Raw genomic sequence first — 20,827 nt, 5'->3', positions numbered from 1 at the left:
CAGCTTGCGCGGGGCTCCCCTCCCTCTCCCCCAGCACACTGACGCTAGAGAGTGAAAGCCCACACCGGATGCAGTGGGAGGGGCAGTAGCCCAACCAGGCAAAGACACGTCCAACCCGCTGGGCTGAAGATAAGTATAACTCTCAGATAACTGGCATATTTGATTAACCGGCACCCCCCATTCCCCCTGGATGCCAAATAACAGAGCTTTTAGAGTATTACCATTTGAATCTGCCTCCTGATATTTATGCTTTGAAATATGACCTGTTCTTGACTTCATATTTGACTCATAATACAGTGTAGAATATGCTGTGCAAGTAAATCATAGAACAGGGGTGGGCAAAATATGGCTCGTGGGCTGGATCCAGCCTGCCAGGCCATTCTGTGCAGCCTGCGAGGCCTCTAAAAATATAGAAAATGTATATTTATGTGCTCCTGGTTGCCTGTCAAAGATGACAGGAAATAGTGGCAATAGGACCAGGGGGAGCCAGCAGGACTCAGTAGCAAGGCTACCCATGTGGCCCTTGACACCTCACCTAAATGCAGTAAGCGGCCCTCCACCTGAAATAATTGCCCGCCCCTGGACTTAGAATCATAGAAAATGAGGGTTGGAAGGGACCTCAGGAGGTCATCTGGTCCAACCCCCTGCTCAAAGCAGGACCATCCTCAACTAGATCATTCCAGGCAGGGGTTTGTTGAGTCAGGCTTTAAAAACGTTCAAGGATGGAGATTCCAGAACCTCTCTAGGTAACCTGTTCCAGTGCTTCACCACCCTCCTAGTGAGAGAGATTTTCCTAATATCCAACCTAAACCTCCCTTGCTGCAACTTGAGACTATTGCTCCTTGTTCTATCATTACCGAGAACAGTTTAACTCCATCCTCTCTGTAACCACCCTTTAGGTGGTTAAAAGCTACTATCTAATCCCCCTCAGTCTTCACTTCTGTAGAAAAAATAAATTTTAATAAATAAATGTTTATGTGTACAGAGTTAAGCACTTAAAGAACAGAAAATGCAAACATAAGACAGAACATTTAACCATAGCCTTCTTTATTTCTGTATTGAGACTGTATTAATTCAGTCACATACTATTTCTCTGAAAGTTTATAGAAAAATACTATCTTTATAGATACTATCACATCCATTGCCTTTTGTAATTTACTTTTTTTATTAACATATGCTATATATGTTCATGACTATTGATAAAAATAAATTGTAAGAATACAATAAAATGTACTCCATGAAGTATGATCTGTTTCAGGTAATGTTGGAAATCAAATGAGTTATTTCTCTAATGGGCATTATGTGTATTTTTTCATCAAAACTAAAAATAAATACAGAATGGAGACATGTACAGTTTTTTTGGCCAGCATGGCCATAAGTTTTATAATGTTTGGTTTTTAATTTTTCTTTCAAACATTAGTTATTTCCTTCAATTGTACTACTGTTTTTTGTTTGCTCTTTTTTTTTAAGTAAGATTTTATTGGTGTGAGGGACTTCATAACTTGCCACAGTAGATTTATGTTTAAAACCAGTTGACATTTACAGTAATTTCTAATTACTGGCACACAATATCAGTCTGCTTGTTTGCTATTTCTATGGGGGGAAATGGCCCCCAGCTTTTCCAGTGTTTCCTAGTTTCATTATCCTGCTGTACTTGGGTTATAAGACAATAGTAGAAACATCTGGAGCACTATTTTCATGCAGATGCTCCAGGATGCCTATCTGCTTAAGAGTCTCTTTTAAGAAATATTTTTGTGCAGGTATAATAAATATGATGGATAAAGAGGAAGAAGAAAGGTATTAATCCTAAACCACTGGAATAAATCCTGCTTTCATTACCTAAACAAAAGTCATATTAAAAAAAGGGTCCAGGTACAACAGTGATGGGCAGAATGAGTGGTGCGCCTTAGAAAGAATAGCATAACTTCTTTCTTATCTACGCTGCCCCTAAACGCAATCTCAAAGTTGACTGCTTTCCAGAATTTAAAATCATTGGTGTTAGTATAAATTTAAGTGAATTATTATTTCCTTGTTAATGAGATAATGAACTATCCATAATTATCCTAATAAAAAAGACTTATTGAATAAAAACAGACCCAAATAAACCCAAAGCAAACAATGTCCACTGCCACAAGCAATTCTATCACTTTCCTAAAGGCTTGAAAATATAGGTGAACTTTGCACCTGGTCTGGTAACCTAGCAAATCTGGCCTCTAGTAGAAAAATTTCTTAAGCTATATGGTCAGTTTCACCGTAGTGGTTTTCTTTCTTGGTATTGATGCATATATTTTAATTCTGATACCTATAGTGTTCTGGGAGTGTGCACCCTGGGAATACCTAGTCTCTGCTCCAGACATCTAAGGGCTTTGATCTATTTCACATTATAGTACATAATATATGCAGTATAGATGTATTTTAATAAGTGGTTATTGTCTGTGTCTAATGACCCCTCTACCTAGCCATTACTGCTTGACTAGTTCCTCGTAACCACTACGGCAGGACAGGTATAATCTCCATGTTCTTAATTATTGTGTGAAGTTACTTAGTTTATTTGCAAATAATTTTGATTTTAGCTTTAAAGAAAAACATAGATTTAAGGTTACCTAAATAGTTTCCATTCCCCATGTACAAAATGCACTTATCCAGTAAGAACCAAATCCTGCTTGCTGTTATAAGTGTAGCCTTATGGACCACTGGATTTGATCTTACATCTATGCTGAAAACTAAAAATGAAAAAAGAATCATGTTAACCATACTGTAAATACTCTGGAGTATGAGAGGATGGTGACTTTTCAAGGTTGATGTGGGGGGAGGTTCAGGGACCAGTCTGGAGCAGAGATCCAGAGACTGCCTGAAGGAGACGTGGGGAAGAAAAAAGTCCCAGGGTAATATTTAAGGATCTGAAAATAACTCAAGCTCTCGTTCTCTTTTGGAACCAAGGGACTTGCCATTAGGGCAGGCCAGGACTTCCCCCTACCTCAGCCAACCAGGGAAGGTTTGGAGAAGAGTAGTATAGAATTTGCCTCTTCTCTCATACTTTACCCTCATACTACTAATCCCTCCCTGGCTAGGGAGGAAAAAATGGAATGTGTTTGCCTCTGCCTCCAAAGTTGTACAGAGCAGTGAAAAGTCCCACCCCAGTGAGAATGTCTGGAATGGAAAAAGGCATTTAATCAGAGAACCTTTGATGCTAGTTTTTAGTTGAGAGATTTTGCTGCCAGACAGGTGGAGCCAGGAGTTAATCATTTATAGGGCAAGGAGGGAATCCATGTTTGTATAGTGCCCAACATGATGGAAGTCCAATCCTAGCTGAGGCTTAAGAGCTTGCACATAATATATGTGTTTGATAAGAAAGGATAAATAGACTCCCTTTCTCCCCAGAAGAGCTCATTATCCTTCTTAAATTTAGCCTTTCCTGAAAGAAGGCTTCAGGTCATTTTCAGTTGCTATATTTGAAAGTATGTAGAAATCTGCTACTGATAGAAGCTAAGCACTGCGATTTTATTCTGAGAGACTCCTAAGTAACCCCTCACTAGCAGTCTACTAAGAATTTACAAAGTGCCCTCTCACTCCATTTCCATTGATTCTACCTGGATAAACTGAGGCAGAAGAGACAACAAGTGAAGAAATCCCTAAATATTTACATCTCAGCAATAGCACCTTCTGACAGTTACTCTTTGAAAACATGCCGTGATGGAAGCTGAATCCTGAATCTTTGAAGTAGTGTGGTGATGAACATGTAAGGAATGCCTAACGGCAGTTTTGAGTCCCCTGACATTTCTGAGGTACATGAAAAAGTATCACATAATTCATAATATGACTGGCTTTTTTAGGCTTTATGATGCAGGAAATCCTGGAAGATGAATTATTTTATAACATAAGAGCATTGCAATTTCATAAAGACACAGAAAGCCTCTTACAATGAAATTATTCTTTCTACCAAAACACATCACTCCAAGCAAAGATCTTGATCTAATTAGAATTACAAGTTAACGTGCTTTGAAACAAGGAACTTTCTTTTTATGCCACTATAAATGGGAATTCATTGTGGATATGTTCATTCTAGTGTACATGAGCTGATATAAGCACCAGTTAAGTTATACCCAAGCTTTTAATGCAGGGCCAAAGTGTGTTGAGTTCAGTGGGTGCTGGGATGGATTCATAATTAGTCCTAAAGTTTTAGTGTTAAAACATTTCTTCTGACTCCCTAGATTTTCAAAATCTATTACTATATTTTGGTAGTGCTTCATGGCCAAAACTAAGGATGAGAGCCTGTGGCGCTAACTGCTATACAGACATGAAATGCCAAGGCAGTTTCTTCCTTAGAACACTTGGTTTATGGGAAGGAGCAACAGGTGGATGAGAAGCAAAGGGACTGGGTTGTGGGGAGGAAGATGTTAACAGTGGAATGAGCAGCTTGTACTCAGTAAGCAGTATTTGCAGCCTACCACCTGCCTGCTATGGTCAGCTGGCAGGGTTTTCTGGGCTTGGTGGCAGCAGTCAGCCTTGAGTACAGGGATCTGAAGGAGACTACAGTAATATTGCAGACATGCAGGCATTTAAACTTACATAATAATTAGACTTAGTCTTTATAGCACTCTTCAACTTTAGGTTTCAAGGCTCTTTATGTAGGCGGGCAGTATCATTATCTCCATTTTAGTTGAGGAAATTTGCAGTACAGAAAGGGATCAGTGCCCAGTGCCAACCTACCAGGCCTGGGACAGTGCCAGAAATTGAACTCGGGTTTCCTGAGGCCCAGTGCAGTGCCCTAAAATCCCCACTATTATAAACCCAAGCTAGAAATGTTGCCAGTATGTTGAACAGAAGTGGTGGGGGGAAATGGTTTGAGCATGACCTTACAGCCCAGATGTTGCCTGAGTCTGGTTACAGTTAACAAAGTTATTAAATGCCAATTTCTGATAGCACCAATTTATCTGTTTGCGATTTTGATATGCTGTGTTACTTTCTAGGCAGAAATTTTAACAGGCCTCCCAGTTGGCAACCCTGAAGATGCCGGGAAGGTGGGATCCATACTACTAGAAAGAGGCTGTAAGCTGGTAATTGTCACTTTGGGGGCAGAAGGCTGTGTGATGATATCAAAGGAAGATCCTGTTCCAAAGCATGTTCCTGCTGGGAAGGTCAAGGCCATGGACACTACGGTACATTCTTGTGGTTTAACTGTCTTGCTCTGGAAAAGACTACTTAAGCACTAAAGCAAAGCAATGAGTAATCAGCCAAATTTCTGAGCACTAGCACAAAAGCTAATATATTATGTGCAGCTGATATCCTGCTTCCAGTCTGTTATATATTAAATGTCAGCTCACTGAAGTGGTATAGGCTGTACTATGATTATACTAGAGTTACTTTATGCACTGAGGGTGTCTTCATAGTACTCTCTTCACTGGAGTCAGTACTGCTCTGTTTTCTTTCTCATTTATGCACAAGGACTGTGGCACAAGCTGCAGCCCTGTTGTGTTCATATTTGTACAGTCAAGTAATTCATCATCTCTAGAATTCAAATGATCCTGCTGTTTATGGAGTGGGAGAAAGGAGGGAATGCTGCCCTCTGACTCTGAAAATTGAATGGCTGACTCTTCCTACACAGGTCTGAACTGCTTTCCCAGACAAAAAGCCCTGCCTTAATCTAGGCTAATTAGTGTCAGGTGCTCAGTTTCCACAGAAGGTGGTGAAAAGGCACAAATAACATACTGCATCTGATAAAGGATACCTAGCTTTTAGTCCTTATCAGTTACTCTAGTACATTTTTCCTCTCCGTTCAAAGTGAAAGGCAGAATGCCCTACCTTAATTGAACATTAGGACCAAAACAAATGCATCAGTAAAATCAATAGTTAAGCTTTTCCTCGCTATGGAACTTTACCGCATTGCACATATAAGGCTATTTTGTGCTCTTAGTTACATCTGACGTAAATCTGAACTAAATCCAGTGGAGTTACTGAGAGTTGTGTTTGACCCCCTGCATGTGCTAACTATACTTTTAAATGTCTGAAATAATAACATCATATTACATATGTTCTGCTACACTAAAAACATTGCAGAAACACTTGGAGATTTGGCCATCTGGTGTATTCTATATTTGAGCTGTATTAATAATAATATGTGGTTCTTATATAATGCCATTCAGCCAAAGCGCTACAAGTGCTTTTCAAAGGAAGAGACTATCATTACTTTACAAAGGGGGAAACTGAGGCACAGAGCACTGAAATGACCTACCAAGTGGCAGCCAGTAACAGAGCCAGGAATAAAATCCACTTCACTCAAACAGAGGGTTCATTATTGCAAGGTTTACATTGTGATTCGTTGATATATTATGGGGCTTCATATTTCAGCTTTAAATTTCATTGTGTTCAGATTAACTCTACAGTTCATGCTAAATTGTTTTCTTGTTCCCCACCCTGCCCCCTGCCCTTCTGTCATTAAGAAGTTTTGTGATGACTCAGATCCATTGCCCTTAATGGAGACAACATTATGTGGTGGGTAGGAATAAAGAAACGAGTTCAGGTCCTGTCACTTCCCTCTCTACCATTGAATTGTGATCTGATCTGGAGCTAACTCCTTCATCTCCCTGTCCTTCATGTCACTGAGTGTTTTTTCACAGCGTGGGTTACAGAAGGGATAAAGAACCATGAGTGAACCCCCACTTCCTAAAATTGTCACGGGTCAGCTAATGTTTGCTAACTGAAGATATTTGTAGTAGTTGGGATACTCTAGCGGTGCTGAAAGGGCACACTGTGGATGAAAAGTACCTTTTGTCTTGCTTGGCAGTTTAGAACTTCCTGACTGAACTGTTTTAATAGTCCTGTTTTTCATACAGTGATATATATATATTTTAAGCTTCCCAAATCCTTGTCCTGCCTCCTTGTGGCAAGCAGGTTATTGTGAGAGTTTTTACAGTTAATTTTATTAATCTTCTTAAATAAAAGTGGGTTGTTTCAATGCAACAGTTGTGCTCAGTTTACTCTTGGAGACCGAATGAAAAAAACACGTGTTGGCCTTTCATTATACATGCCTAGTGATCCTTGGCCTGATAATTACTGTTCAGTAAAGCAAGTGCCTTTAAAGAAACCTTCTAAATACTACTCTGAATAATGTGTCATTCTTCAGTAACCTGGATAAGTTTATTATTTAAATACTAAAAGTTTGAATCAGACATTTTTCCACTCTTCAGATAAGTGTCTTATTGGCAGAGTATTGGCAATCCCAAGAATTCAAAACTGGTAATCAGATTTACAAAATTAGATTGAAAAAAACCTTCATGATTTTTAAGCTGTAAGAACACCTTTATAGCATTCTGGTTTCTGAGCATTTAGAGTGCCCTCAGGTCAGATTTGCAACCATGAGAGCTAGAAGCTTACTTGGATGCTGAGATGCCGATGCAATCTCATCATTTCAGCAGACAAGGCTTTCAGCAAGATCCAAAATAAGATCAGGAGAACTGACAGCACTGTATCAGGTCCTCTAAGCCTGCCATGAGCGGTATGTAACCAGAAGCTCTCTCTATAGTAGCACTGCCCTCATTCCTGCCTCCGGTTCCTCTCCACTGGTGACAGCGACCGTGAAACATTTGAGAGGAAAAAACCTGCATAGATACAGCCAAACAAATACAGAATTGAATACAGTTGAACCAGAGATGATGTGTCCCAGCCCTCATCTCATTAACAGTCTTATCAGAGAGGGTAGAGATCAGACTGAACCTAGAAGCTAAACTTTCCCCTCAGTTTTGGAGCTGGTCTGTTTGGGTCAGGATAAGAGATGGATGGTCAAACCATAGGGAAAGCTGGCATGCCCCATCTATTCTGTGGATAAACAAGGAGATGAGTATCTAGAGCTGCAAGTCTGGCATTTTTCAGCCACACTAACTTCATTCTATAAAGAAGGAAAAAAATGACTTGGTAGATTTTTTTTTATCACTAATTATCTTAATGTGGGCTTTACTAAAGTATGTGAAGTTTCCCAGGACTGTTAGCAGAACTGTCCATAGACAGTATAAGAAATCTAGTATACAGCTAGTGATTTAGAAGGAAGTTTTGCAAGATGGGGTATTGTAAGGCCCAAACATCTGCTTCTCTTGTTATAATGACATACTGTAACAAAACCTCTGTCGGAAAGAAGTGACATTCCTTTCAATTGACTCGTTCATGATAAGCTTGTATATATATTTCAGTTTTTAGGAATACCAAATTCCTGATAATTTTGGATAATTTAATGAATTATCAATAAATAATATGATCTGATTCTTCTTTTATGGAGAAAATAAAAACAAATAGAGCCATGTCATTTTAACACTAGCATCTGGACACATACTCTGAGGATTTTAATACATGTAATCTGAATAAGGCTAACTTATAGGATAATATACCAAGCTCCAGAGGATCTACTACAGTATTTTTTATCTGTTTCAAATTACATTTATGAATTTTCCTTTCCTATTTTTAAAGGACGCTATTTTTCACTTTCCTTGAAATTAAATACACAGAACCAGATTAAAATAGCTTTAAAAGTTAATGATCTTCTGTTTATATACTGCTTTCTATTCCAATTAGCAGCAGAATGCTTTACAACTCTTGCATACAAATAGATAATATAATACACACATACACACATGTATTGTGTGTCCCTATAAATTATGAATCAGATTGCCTACTGCTGAAATTCATCCACAGCTGAGGTGGGATGCAGCAACTTTTAGCAACTCACCCCAACACAACTCAGCAACATGGAACAAGGAGTGAAAACTGTCAGGCTAAAGTCAGGTGTGACAAATTGGGATTATCAGTATGGTGAACAGCAGCATAACTTAGGCTCTGAGGGCTAGACTCTCCTTAGTTTGTGACAGCAGCTGCCACTGGATACCAGGATATAACATCCTTGGAGGAGCATCAAGTCTGTTAATGGGGAAGGTTGGGGTGATACAAGTTGTCCACAATTTCCTCTGTCTGAGGGAACATATGGACAGTATGCAGCCTTTGCGCAAAGTTTCCTTTTTTGCCTTGTTATTTTAGCCTCTTTTAAAGCCTTTCTTTTCCAGCTATAATCATGCCTTTTCCTCTTTGCAGTCATTTGAAGTATGACTTGTGGCACTGTTTACATCTCCAAATTATATTTCACTGAATTGCTGAGGAGAATTTACATCAGGAGAGAAAAAAATATGCAAGCTGGAGTTTGACTACCACCAGGACTAGCTCCCTTTTGTTTTGCAAACTGCCTGCTGTTCAGTAGCTTTTGAATCCCACAGTTGGGCATGTAGAATTGGGTATTTTAGTATCTGCATCCTGACTTGCACATGGAAGTGCTGTCTGTTCACATAATCGGTGAAGATTGTGCACACAGCACTTAGAGGAGGCTTGGAGCCCCTTTTTAAGTGTTCCCATAATTATTGCAGGAACAAGTATCTGGTTTATATCTCAGCCAAAACACAGCATCTGTAACATCACCATGGCCCATGGCAAACCTGTTGAATTTCTGGTGCCACCAGATATTCTTCTGTCCATCTCTTCTGTCCTGGTACTGGTCAGAGCTTTGATGAGAGAACTGAGGAGATCACAGCTTGAGGTGACATAGGTGATCACAGACAGGGGAGTTTATAGAAGGCAGAGGTGTAAAAGTTGTTTTGCCCTCTTGGCCAGATCCAGACCGCAGGGCTCTTTGAGGGTTGGACCCAGACTCGCCTCCAGTGGTGGGTGGCATTATCCATTGTGCTGCCTGCACTACTGTGTCAGCACAGGAAAACTCAGGGCCTAACATAGCAATTGCTTGCCCCACTGTCACCATAATGTGTCCCTAACACAACTCTATACCCTGGAATTCAGTGGTTGGTCCTACCCTCACTCATCCTACCTCCTCTAGGAGCACCATGAGCCAGATGTTTGACTCTGTTGGCTAGGGACAGACATTCAAAAAGCCTGAGCCTGAATTGATCCAATCTTTAGAGGTTAATCTAACCTGCCTAGCCTGAATCCATTTGTAACTGTGCAGACATCTCCTCTGAACTGAGAAAATGGCTTAGGCTAGAAGCTGGGGGGTGCTAGAGCAGCCCACCCTTCCCTTTTTATAGTGCTGAGCTGAGGGGGGGCGTGGCCAGGCCGCAGCAGGAGGCTCTGATTAGGGAGGGATTCCCTCCCCTCCCTGGTTAGTGAGGTAGTGAAGGGGCCAACAGCATTTATCACCAAAACAAAAGGATCTCTCATTAATTTAAGCTCTTCTTAAACAACTTGTTCCAAGGAAGGAGGGACATTACCAACTACCTGTTGATTAGCTCCAAAAATCCCTAAGCCTGTCCTGTCTCCATAGCCAACATGTGGTCTGCCAGCTAATGCTGAGAGGCCTCTGTGTAAGGCACAGAGGAGGGAGGATCCCTGCTTACAAGAGGGTGGGGGGAGGGGGCGAGCAGGGGGAAGCCAGGCAGATGCCTGAAGTCTCTGCCGGAGCTGCAGCCAGGGAGCAGAGGGGAGGGGCCAGCCCTGCTGGCCTGGAGCAGAGAGCCCCACCCAGCCCAAGAGCATGTGGGGTTCCTGGGGGAGTCTGATATGCAGGAAGGGGTCTGGGACAGGCATTCCATAAAGCAGCCTGACCCAAATCAGTTACGTCTGATACTACATTCAACCAGATTTATCTCAAACTGGTTTCAGCCATTTTCAAACTGGTTTATGTGCAGTGAACATCTGTTCTGTTACAGGTTTAAACCAGTTTCTGATCACTTAAACCAGTTTATGTGTAATGTCTGTCCCTAGCCCTTGGCTTAAAGAATGGGATAAAATACCTGTCTTCCTCTGCTTTGTCATAGCTAATGCTTGACGCAAGCATATAAGGCTTCTATACATGTGCAGGGAGCCTGCTCCAATACACTGGAGAGCCTCGATTAATCAAGTCTGCTGGAGTGGAAAATTAACATGCTTCAGCAGACTCTAGAGTCATATGTATCAGCATTCCCATGCTGAAAAATGGCAATGGGGCACTTTAGTTCAAAGTGCCCCCGCTGCCATTTTTTCAGCACGGGGATGCTGATACACGTGACAATCGGATGCTTTTAATTAGCGCAACTCACTAATTAAAGCGCCCCCCCCCCCACACGCCTCCTGGAGTACATGTAAAAATGCCTGTAACATATCCTGTATAGTCTCCCACAGTCTGAGGCCGCAGCATTCTCCAAGGCAGATAATGGAAGCTGTTTGACATGCTTCTGAATTTCCTGACCATAAATGTTACCTTTAATCTTTTTTATATAACAAGATGCAAAGGGAGAGCTTGTTGCAATGCGAATTTGTCAGCAGACATTTTCTGTTCCACTCCTCCTAGGTTTTCTTTATAGTTTCTTGTTACAATGTATTAAATCTTCTCATCGTTTTGCACTGTTTGAAGTAAACTGAAGATGCTGTTTTGAAAGTGATAAAAAGGATCCTATGAGTGGCTTTGTACTGAACTGTGAAGTTGCCTTGCACTGTGTTGTTCTATAAAAAGTGTGATGAGAGCAGATGGTTTTAGTCGATTAAATATACCACAGTAACCCTGTCTGTGGTGCGACTGTGCTTCAATGAAGGCAGTGTGATGTAGTGATTTGAGAAGGGACTAGGTGAAAAACACTCTGACACTGACTTACTCCATATCCTTGGATGAGTCACCTGGCTTGCTTGTGCCCCAGTCTTTCTACCTGTAAAATGGAGATAACATTTACATGTGTTAGATGTGAGAAGTCTACTTTAGAAAGGAGAACAGAACTTAGAAATCCTTCACAAACTTGTCTCTTAGCCCTTCTCCTGCTTTAGGGGCCTTACTGACACTGAGATGCTTTCTCTTTGTAGAGCTGAGAGCTCTTGTGGTGGGCAACTTCATTTACACTAACTTTGTCCAGCTTAGCTTTCTCTCCTCTTCTGAAGGATGGCTCAGCCAGAAAAGTGAAGTGGACACTGAAATAAAGCCACAGCCCATAAACCAGAAACAGCCGTGTTAGTAACAGCAATCCTTTGTCTCCTGACTTTGTGGCCTAACGTCTCTGGCTCAAAGGGATATAAATACAACACTCCATGCAGTGACTAATTACTGAAAATTCTGTGCATCAGCAGAAGTGGAACTTGTGGTTGACTCTAATATTATAAAATGCCTTTGCTGTTTAATAATCTTGTAGCTGTCCATTATTTAGCAAGCAGTTTGCACAAAGAACAGCGATTTTTGTTTCAACTATCTCTCACCAGAATAAAAATGCAGCTGCTAGTCAATGAAGCATTTGGCAGACAATGGATTTAATGGAGACTTCTGTAACTTGCTAAGGAGAGAAAAATGTTGTTGGGTGGTTAACCTTTTCCTGCCCAGAGCTGTAGTACGAGAGGGGAAGTGCATTGATCATGAAGGGGAGGTCCTGTTTGAAAGCACTTTTTCTGTCAGGCAGACAACTTGACCATCAGTGGGATTTATTCACACACCAACACAGAGTAATTATGCCCAGAGCTCCCATTAACATCCCACAAGCCAATGGTATAATAGCTTCCTTTATTTAACATGGAACCAAAATAAGTTAGTCAATAAATAAGTTTAGTTCCAGTAATAGTCCGCTTTCTGACTTAGCCTTGTGATTTCCCTCTCTCACAAATATGGAATCCATTGAATATGAGGAGAGAAAAACCATAAGGAATAAATTAACCTGCCAGACACTCCAACCGGCCAGCCATACTGAAAATCTATTTAAAAAACAGCATCTATTATTTTCTGAAGTTCAGCTTAACTGTGAAAGGGCACATGACTGAAATCATTGTATCTGACTTGACTCACAATTAATTAAGTGTAGATGTGAATCTGTTTGCTCATCACAGCTTCTGCTTCTGATTCAGACTCTGTAATACACTCCAGTCTCAGAAAACTTGGTCAAATGACTGAGGATAAACAGATGACCAGTAGAAAGTAATTCCAGAGGTTTGCAAACGTTTTTCATCCCCTTGAATATCAGGAGCTAAATGAGGAAAAGAGGAGGAGGAGAGACAGGGACGTATAACACCTTGCACTTGTTTAAATGCAAGGGAATCCCAAGCACTTTGAAAAGCTTGAGACTTACCACTCCTTTGAGATGAGAAAAATGTATTAACTCTTTTACAGGCAAAAGAAATGAAATCCAAAATGGCAGTGACCACAATTCTGAAAGTGCTGATCAGCACTGAAAAATTGGGTCAAAAGGCCTTGCCCAGGGGTTATCCAAGGGACGGGTGTGGCACACTCAAGACCACAGTCTAGCAGTAATGGACCTCTGAGTGCTGTTTGAACCATTAGACAACACTGTGATGAGGAAAAGACTTTTTATTTGCTTGGTAGCTTTGTGCTTTAATCTCTTAACACAAAAAATTAAATAAAATGAGCAAACAGATGCAGGGTTGCACACTACAGTTTGCAGGACTGTTTTCCAGTGGAAGAGTCCATTTAACACCCTGCCTTATTCTGATCTTATTCTTAGTCACCCAGGATTTCACCAAATCCCTCTCCATGCCTGCCTTTGAGTGGAAGGGACCTTACAACTCTGTACAGTTTCTTTCTAGCTGGAAAGGCATAGTTTAACAAGAGATACAGCTGACAGAGAGAAGAGGGCTTGAAGCAGGGTTAGTATTTGCCACAAAGTGTACCAAATTACAAGGAGTATCTAATGAAGCTGTGGAATGGAAAATATGTTTAAAACCAATATTTAACTTGCTCTCTCATCTAATTGTGAAGAGCTCCCTAGAGCTAAAACAGAACAGTGACCCTGAGGTCAGATACTTCTGTATGCAGGGAATTATTTGGCTCAGTTGTCCAGAAGCTCCAGGTATCAATATCCCATTTCCTTCTCGATGAACTCAAAATTTTATTTTGGGTATACATTTGGACCCAGTCACTGTCCTCTCCGAGTTCCTCAGAAAGTCTGATACACGCATCCTCCTAACAAACCTTGAGAGAAGGCCAGACACTTCCAGACTGAGAACTGAGGTAGAGAGGGCTCCTATATGCATGCAGAGAGCCTGTTCTGCTGTGCTGGAAATCCAGCACACTGAAGTAATTGAGTCTGCTAGAGCGTGAAAATTAATAGGCTCCAGCAGACTTTAGCGTCATGTGTATCAGCACCCCTGTGCTGAAAAATGGTGGTGGGGTGACTTGAACTAAAGTTCATCAAATGAGCTTTAGTTCAAAGTGCCCTGCTGCCATTTTTCAGCACAGGGACACTGATGCACATGACACTTGGGCACTTTTATTTAGTGCAGCTTGCCCAGAGTCCAGAGAGACTGACTGCACCAATAGTCTGTAGCAGCCAAATATTGACTGTTTCCCAGGTGAGAACGCTGACCACTGATCCATGCTTCTTCTTAAAGACAGGTACAAGAGCATTAGGAATGGTGCAAGGATTTTCCTCCAGGTCATTGTTTAGGCCATAGTACCAGGCATGCCATACAGCCGTGTTGGTGTTTGAGACACTAGCAGCTTAACAAGGGTTCACGTGACCTGTTGTCATGAGCTGGTAGGCCAGTGCAGCAGCACAAGTCTCTCTCTTTCAGGTGCATCACCCTGCTTTGCCTAGAGACTGCACCTCTTCCAGCTGTTACAGTACCAGTATATCAGTATGGCCCTACCCCAGACTCCCTAGCCAGATTCCCAGATCAAGTCTTAGTTGCAGAGGCTGTGTACCAAATTAGTTTTTAAAATGTGAGCTGTATGAATTAGTCCTTTTCAGTGTGTTATCTAATGTGGTCTTATAACAAAACCATGCAGCATACCTACACCCTGCCTCAAGAGAGCAGAGACTGGTTCTAGGCACTTTGCCTTGCATAGCTTAAATTAGGAGACCTTTTATACATTCAATTACAGAAGCTGTGAAAAACAAAAGTAAGAAAGTCAGGAATAACGTGGAGTTGTTATGCAGTGAACAGAGTGCTGGGGGGTGATGAAAGCTTCTGTAGGACTCTGCTCAGAGCTGAGCTGCACAGCAATGCAGGTGCCACACAGAGACTTTGACTCCACTGTTACAGCTCTATAACAGAGTTACCCAGTCCAGGATACAGTTGTGAGCTTTGTTTCAAACATCTTATTATATGGGTGTGGGTAACACTTGTGCACCATTCCAAATATGTGTGTGTGAGAGAGAGAGACAGAAATGTTTCCAGGCCAGAAGGGGTGTTGCTAAATCAAAATCTTCGTCTTGAACTCAGATTCTCTGCCACATGTCCAGGAGCAGAACAGAAGGCTTAACGCAGGGTGCGTCAACACATGTGCTTTAATGCACAGTGGCCTATTTTACTATGCATTAAAGCAGCATGTAAAAAAACACGCTATTACACTAATGTGCAGTAAAACAGGATACTGCACATTAGGTGTCACCTAAAAAGCATGCACTGGTGCTACTGTGCATTAGGGCAGCCTAATGTGCATTAATTTAGTACCTCACGTTGGAAGTACTAAATTTTGATGCACATTAGGAAAAGCACGCTAATGCATGTGTAGACGTGCCCACAGAGAAGGTATCTAGCCATCTTTGTGCCATCACGGGTCTGGGCTGTTTTCTAAGACATAACCTCCCCAAGACTTCGTTTGGTTGTCAGCACCAGCCAAAACAGCTGTAGCAGAGTGTACTATAGTACTATCCTTGACACACATCTCTGCTGAGGACACCCCCTACACTTAAGGCAGTCCAACACAATGCCAAAACCAAGAGGGTTCTTTGTGGATTATCCCCCCTGGTTATCTATCTTACTCAGTGTCAGCAGGAGACACAGTACCCTTGAGATACCTGTGCAGCACTGCATGAATACTATTTAGACCTGTACACTCAGGAGTGTCCTCTCTCACCGACAGTTAGGAGGATGGAGGACTAGTCCAACCAGTGGGCAGCCACGCCTGCTTGTGTACGCTCCTGCTGCTAAGAATAGCTCCTAAAAGCTGGCAGTCCTTAGGAACCAAGAACATCACCAGCCCAATTGCTTTTTCTGGCCTGAGCAGTAGGAAGGGCTGAAGTTGAAAAAGTGAGCCACTGCATACTGCTGCAATGTGTTCTTGGCCATGCTAATAATCTAGTCATCACTTTTTCATCTTGTATTTGTGGTCATCCTAGAAATGCCAAGGAGCCTCCTTTTCTTCCTCTTTTAGTAACGGTACTCTGATCAGAAGTGCTGAATCCTCTTCTGTGAAAATTAGTGTCTTCTCCACAGAACAAAAATACAGACTGGGCAGTAGCAAGAAGAACCCCAGTGCTGAGTACCTCAGCCTGACCCTGCAGGGAGAGGGAAGGTCAGGCTTCAAGGTCCTGCTCCTCCCTGCGTTTACCAGAGATGCTGGTTGCAAAGGTACTAAAACTGAACTGAGACCCAATTTCCTTCAATGGGTTTTCAACTGGATATTTTGGTCACTACAGAAACCAAGAAAGATCTGAATTTGATTTATGGTCTTACATAACATGGGTTTTAAAATAACAAGAACAGAGAAATGAAAATGATGTGGAAATCGGGCTGCTTGCTTTTGCAAACCCTAACCATGGAAAAGGTCACAAGTTGTATTTATTTTCAAGAGTGAAAGGGTTAATGTCTCTGCCTGTACCCTGGACAAGAAGGTATTTTACAGACCCTTTGGGTTTAGCCAAATGAAAGGAAGCTAAAAACATAACAAGTTTGGGTGAGTAATGGCAGCAACCTGTGGGAATGGGTATTTAGGGCCAGTTTGTGGTTGAACATAATGATTTCGTCACATTCCTCAGGGTTTTGTTTAGAATTTTTAAAAAATCATCCCTCCTAGTACAACTGGGAAGTGGAAAAGCAGATTCCAACTTTTGGCAGTGATGTCTGCCAGCTGCCCAAGTGGTTGGGGAGTGGATTTCTTAATTCAGTTTAAAAGCACATGGCTGGACACAGAGGGAGAAATGGAGAACACCTCTGAAAGGTTGTGTCCACCTTCCTAGGGCCTGTGACTTCATTTTAAGATTGAATAAGGAAGGCATAATGCCCTTGAACAAAGTTGCCCGGCCAGGGGGGAAACTGTATCCTGCAAAATAGACCCCTACAGCCAGGGGCAAGAACTCTTATGTTGAACTGTTGTTTGCTATTGCCATCTCAGTCATTCACACTCAATAGACACCTTGCTGGATTTGTTTAAGTGCATATTTAAGTGATGGTCTCTATGTGTGCAGTCACAAACAATGCTCTGGGGCAATCAGACTGCAAATACAGAATTTCCTGTGACTGACAGAGCAAGGCAATATGATAAGGAAACCCTGCCAAAGTATGCGTCCTACAGAAACATTTTCAGCCCTTTTCATACTGTGGCCACACACTGGGCTGACCCTCTCCAGATTGTCCCCAGAATTGTTTGTGCCTGTTACCAATGAGCCTCCAAGTACCCACCATGGTATCCACATGCTTGTATATAAAGTAATTTGGCATCTGAAAAGTGACAGACAAAATACGACATGGGAGACCATACATTGCAGGGAGGGGAAAGAGATTGCACCACTGTGAATCCTCTTGAGCCCCCTGGTTCAGGGCTGACAGGTTGAGTACTGCTGTTCTACTGAACTGGCTGACACAAGAAAAGACTGTAATCTGAAAGAAGAGTAGTTCTGTCTTGTAGATCATATCTTGCTGAGTCAAAAAAAGGGAAAGATTAAACATGAACACTCATCAAAAAGATTATATCAGATTGGCCAGAAGAAAAATGAAAAAGCTGCCAAGACAACATGCCCACAATTAATTCAGTGACAAAAACTACTAATGTTTTTCCAGGATGTGTAGCACAGAGGTTACCAGATGTTGTGGGCAGCAAACAAAGGCTAGATACTGTGGCTTTAAAAGAGGTATTCATGAAAAAAAAATCTGTATATATAGATCTATATATATAGATCTATAGATCTATATATCTCTATAGATCTATAGATCTATATATCCCTCTCTCTATATATAGATATCTCTCTCTATATATATATCTATCTATAGATTTATAGATAAAATCTATCTATCTATCTATAGATATCTAGAGAGAGATATCTATAGATAGATAGATAGATGGGGTTTTTTTTTACTTGGGGGGGGGGGAAAAGAAGGCCTTTTGAACAGTTCTAGGTGAGGTTGGAGTAGTGTGTGTGCTTGCGTTGTGTCTTATCAATTCCTGTATACCTATCTCTCTGTTCTGGAGCAAGTTGAATTCTTGTCCTCTGCTGCTCCTGGCTGCGTGAGCCATCCTTCCCTGTCAAGATTACCTTGCTGCAGCAGCATGCAGGAAGTACGGAAGGAGAAGCAAAGAGTGGGCCGATTGATTCCCAGAGGAATGGGAAGTTCCAAGAGAGCCCTTCTCAGTCACACCCACATTGCTAGTCTCTCCTTCTGTGTTTGACTCTAATTACAGGAGTAGAGATAGGAAATTGGGTGCAGTGGAACTGATCCTTGCGCAGCTCCTGGATGAGTACTAAAGGTGCAAACGTTGGCCTCAGGCTATGATACTCGAGAGATTGATAGAGTGCTACTGTGGCAGAGGGGTAGGAAGGGGAGATTTAATAAGTTTGTAGATAGATGGGGACTTCAAGGTAAAGAGTGGGCCTGGGAGCTGCCCTTAGTAGTAACATGGCAATATGGCCTAAAAGTCTTTTGGTGTTGTTCATTCTGACGGAAAAAAAGCAAGCATGGATACCACTGTTTTACTAGCATGTTAATGTCCTCGTTTCAATAGCTTGCTTTAAATTCTTGGAGTTTGCTAAAGGCTACTCCCACCCCTAGCAGAACTCAAGCAGCTTCCCCCATTGGGGAAGGGGAATCCACTGCTAACTCAGTCTGCAGCGTATCCAGCTGTTTTGAGCTGCTGGAATGGTGGCGGTCGGGATACAGTCCCATTATTTTGGACGTATTTTTCTTAAACAGGAATTGTGAACTAATGTATAAGTGTGAGCATTTGTTAGATAGAAATTTGTTAGGTAGCATGAAAGACAGAAATTATGGAGGGGGCAACATAATTCTTGGGGAAGTGAGATAAGTAAAGCCAACACCAGGAACAGAATACTGGTTTTGATTTGTAGAGATCTGAGAAATAGCTTGAGAAAGTGCTGTGGGGAACTTTCAAACACAGGTGCTACGTTTAGAGCTGGGCTTGAACCAGTAGTTTGGATCTGTACAGCCCCTTTAGCTTTGGGGAAGCGTAGATCTAGAGTCTGTATCCCTGTAGCAAAACATGTTTTGGAACATTCTCAAACTTGGCAACTTAGATCCGTTGTTATCATCATTATCACTGATGCCTGCACACCACTCTACATCCTTTTGCTTATGCAATTCGAGTCTTGCCATATGGGCTTGTTCTTCCAGATAGCTATAGGAAAAGGCAGTTTTATAGGACTCGGGGAGTGGTAAGAGTTGCATTGCATTGTCTTTGGATACAATGAGGATGCTCACAGCTGTTCAGTTGAAGGCACAATGGGATCTGATCCACGCTCCCAACAGTTGCGCCTCCTGCCATGCCACACATTGTGGCTTTGGGGATCAGATCTAAATTGCACCCGATTGCCATACAGGGGCAGTCCAGCTCCCTGTGTCAGTAAATAGGAAGCCAGGTGCCTAGTACACCTGAGCTCAGAGCACCAGTCATTTGATTGGCATCCCCAGTCTCAGCAGTGCACTGGAGCCCTTCAAGACTCTGGTGCACTCCCCCAGTGCACTTGAGCCCTTCAAAGGCTGATTAGCTGATTGGCACTGGCCACACATTCAGTATAAGGTGCAATGGGAACCAACCACATATTTTGGGTAATAACTTTATGGCTTATTCCTTAGTTTATTGCACCATTAATTGCATGAATATGGGTGACTACTTAAAATGTGATTAGCTGGTTAATCATATCTTAAGTGTAACTTCTGCCAGTGGCCTAAGATTCGTACAACTGTTCTAGTCAGAAAAGAGTTTTTTTTCCAGCTGGTTTTGTGTCTCTCTGTTAGGTGTATGAGCTTCCAGATAAAGTGAAAAGGAGGTCACAGATCACAGGTCAAATGAAACTAAGGAAATGGAAGGTACCCAAGAAAAGGCTGATTGCAGGTTCAACTAAAAATCTACCCAATAATACATCCTAAGTGAGATGGTCCAAAATTTCCATATCTACCGCACCGGGATTGAAACCAAATTAGTGGTAAATTGTTTGAGTTGGAAGGAGAATCTCACAGATTCAGCAGGATAAATCTATGTTCAGAACTAAGTTTAATGTTCCTGGTCCAGTATGCTTACTCCATTGAATACAGAGAAACATTCCTTTTTTCACCAATGCTATCTAGCACTGAAAAGAGTTTATATGAGCTTCAGCTCTCTACAGGCTGTTTTGATATGGGTTGACAACCCCTGTGGGTCAACACCTCCTTTTGGATTTTCTCTGTAGCAGAGATTAAATAACTTGTGAAGAGGTATTCATGATTACAGTTTCTCTGCTTGTCTTCTTGTTTCCTACATTCAGTGGCTGTTCAGAGTGTAATGACATAAAAGAATGGAGCTTTCTCTGTAGGTGACCCCTTGCCGTGGTCTTATCAACACGATCCAAGACAAACTTACAAGTACACAAACGTCTTGGATTGCTTTTCTTGCAAACTAAGCAGTAAGTCCTGAATTCCGATCCAAACTAATGTCATGGTGCAGCATTTGGCAGCTCACCTGGACTTGAATTCTCCCAAGTATGCATCACTTTTGGATGCTTCAGATTTTGGGTTCCCAACTTGGTTCTGATTTTCAGAGTTGCTGAAAATATAGAAGTCCCATTTAAAGCCAGTGTAAACTGTAGATGTTTAACATCCCTGAATCTCAAGCTGTCTTGATGCAAACACCTAGAAATATGCCTGTACCGCTTCATGCACAAAA

The 20,827-nt window shown here is 41.7% G+C and overlaps 1 protein-coding gene across 6 annotated transcripts in view; it reads left to right on the top strand.

The window, feature by feature from the left end:
* Nucleotides 1-20,827, top strand: part of RBKS (ribokinase) — a 94,360-nt gene that overhangs the window by 66,165 nt on the left and 7,368 nt on the right. For all 6 annotated transcript variants that reach the window (XM_090047036.1, XM_090047028.1, XM_090047018.1 and 3 more), the window contains one exon: nucleotides 4,971-5,159. In XM_090047036.1, the coding sequence (XP_089903162.1) occupies nucleotides 4,971-5,159 (189 nt within the window). The remainder of the gene's footprint in view (nucleotides 1-4,970; nucleotides 5,160-20,827) is intronic.

The sequence above is a fragment of the Crocodylus siamensis genome, chromosome 1 (genome assembly GCF_052110815.1).
Source record: "Crocodylus siamensis isolate JL-2025a chromosome 1, ASM5211081v1, whole genome shotgun sequence".
Taxonomy (NCBI): domain Eukaryota; kingdom Metazoa; phylum Chordata; order Crocodylia; family Crocodylidae; genus Crocodylus; species Crocodylus siamensis.
Note: the sequence above shows the minus strand (reverse complement) of the source record. Positions and strands in the feature narration are given on the sequence as shown.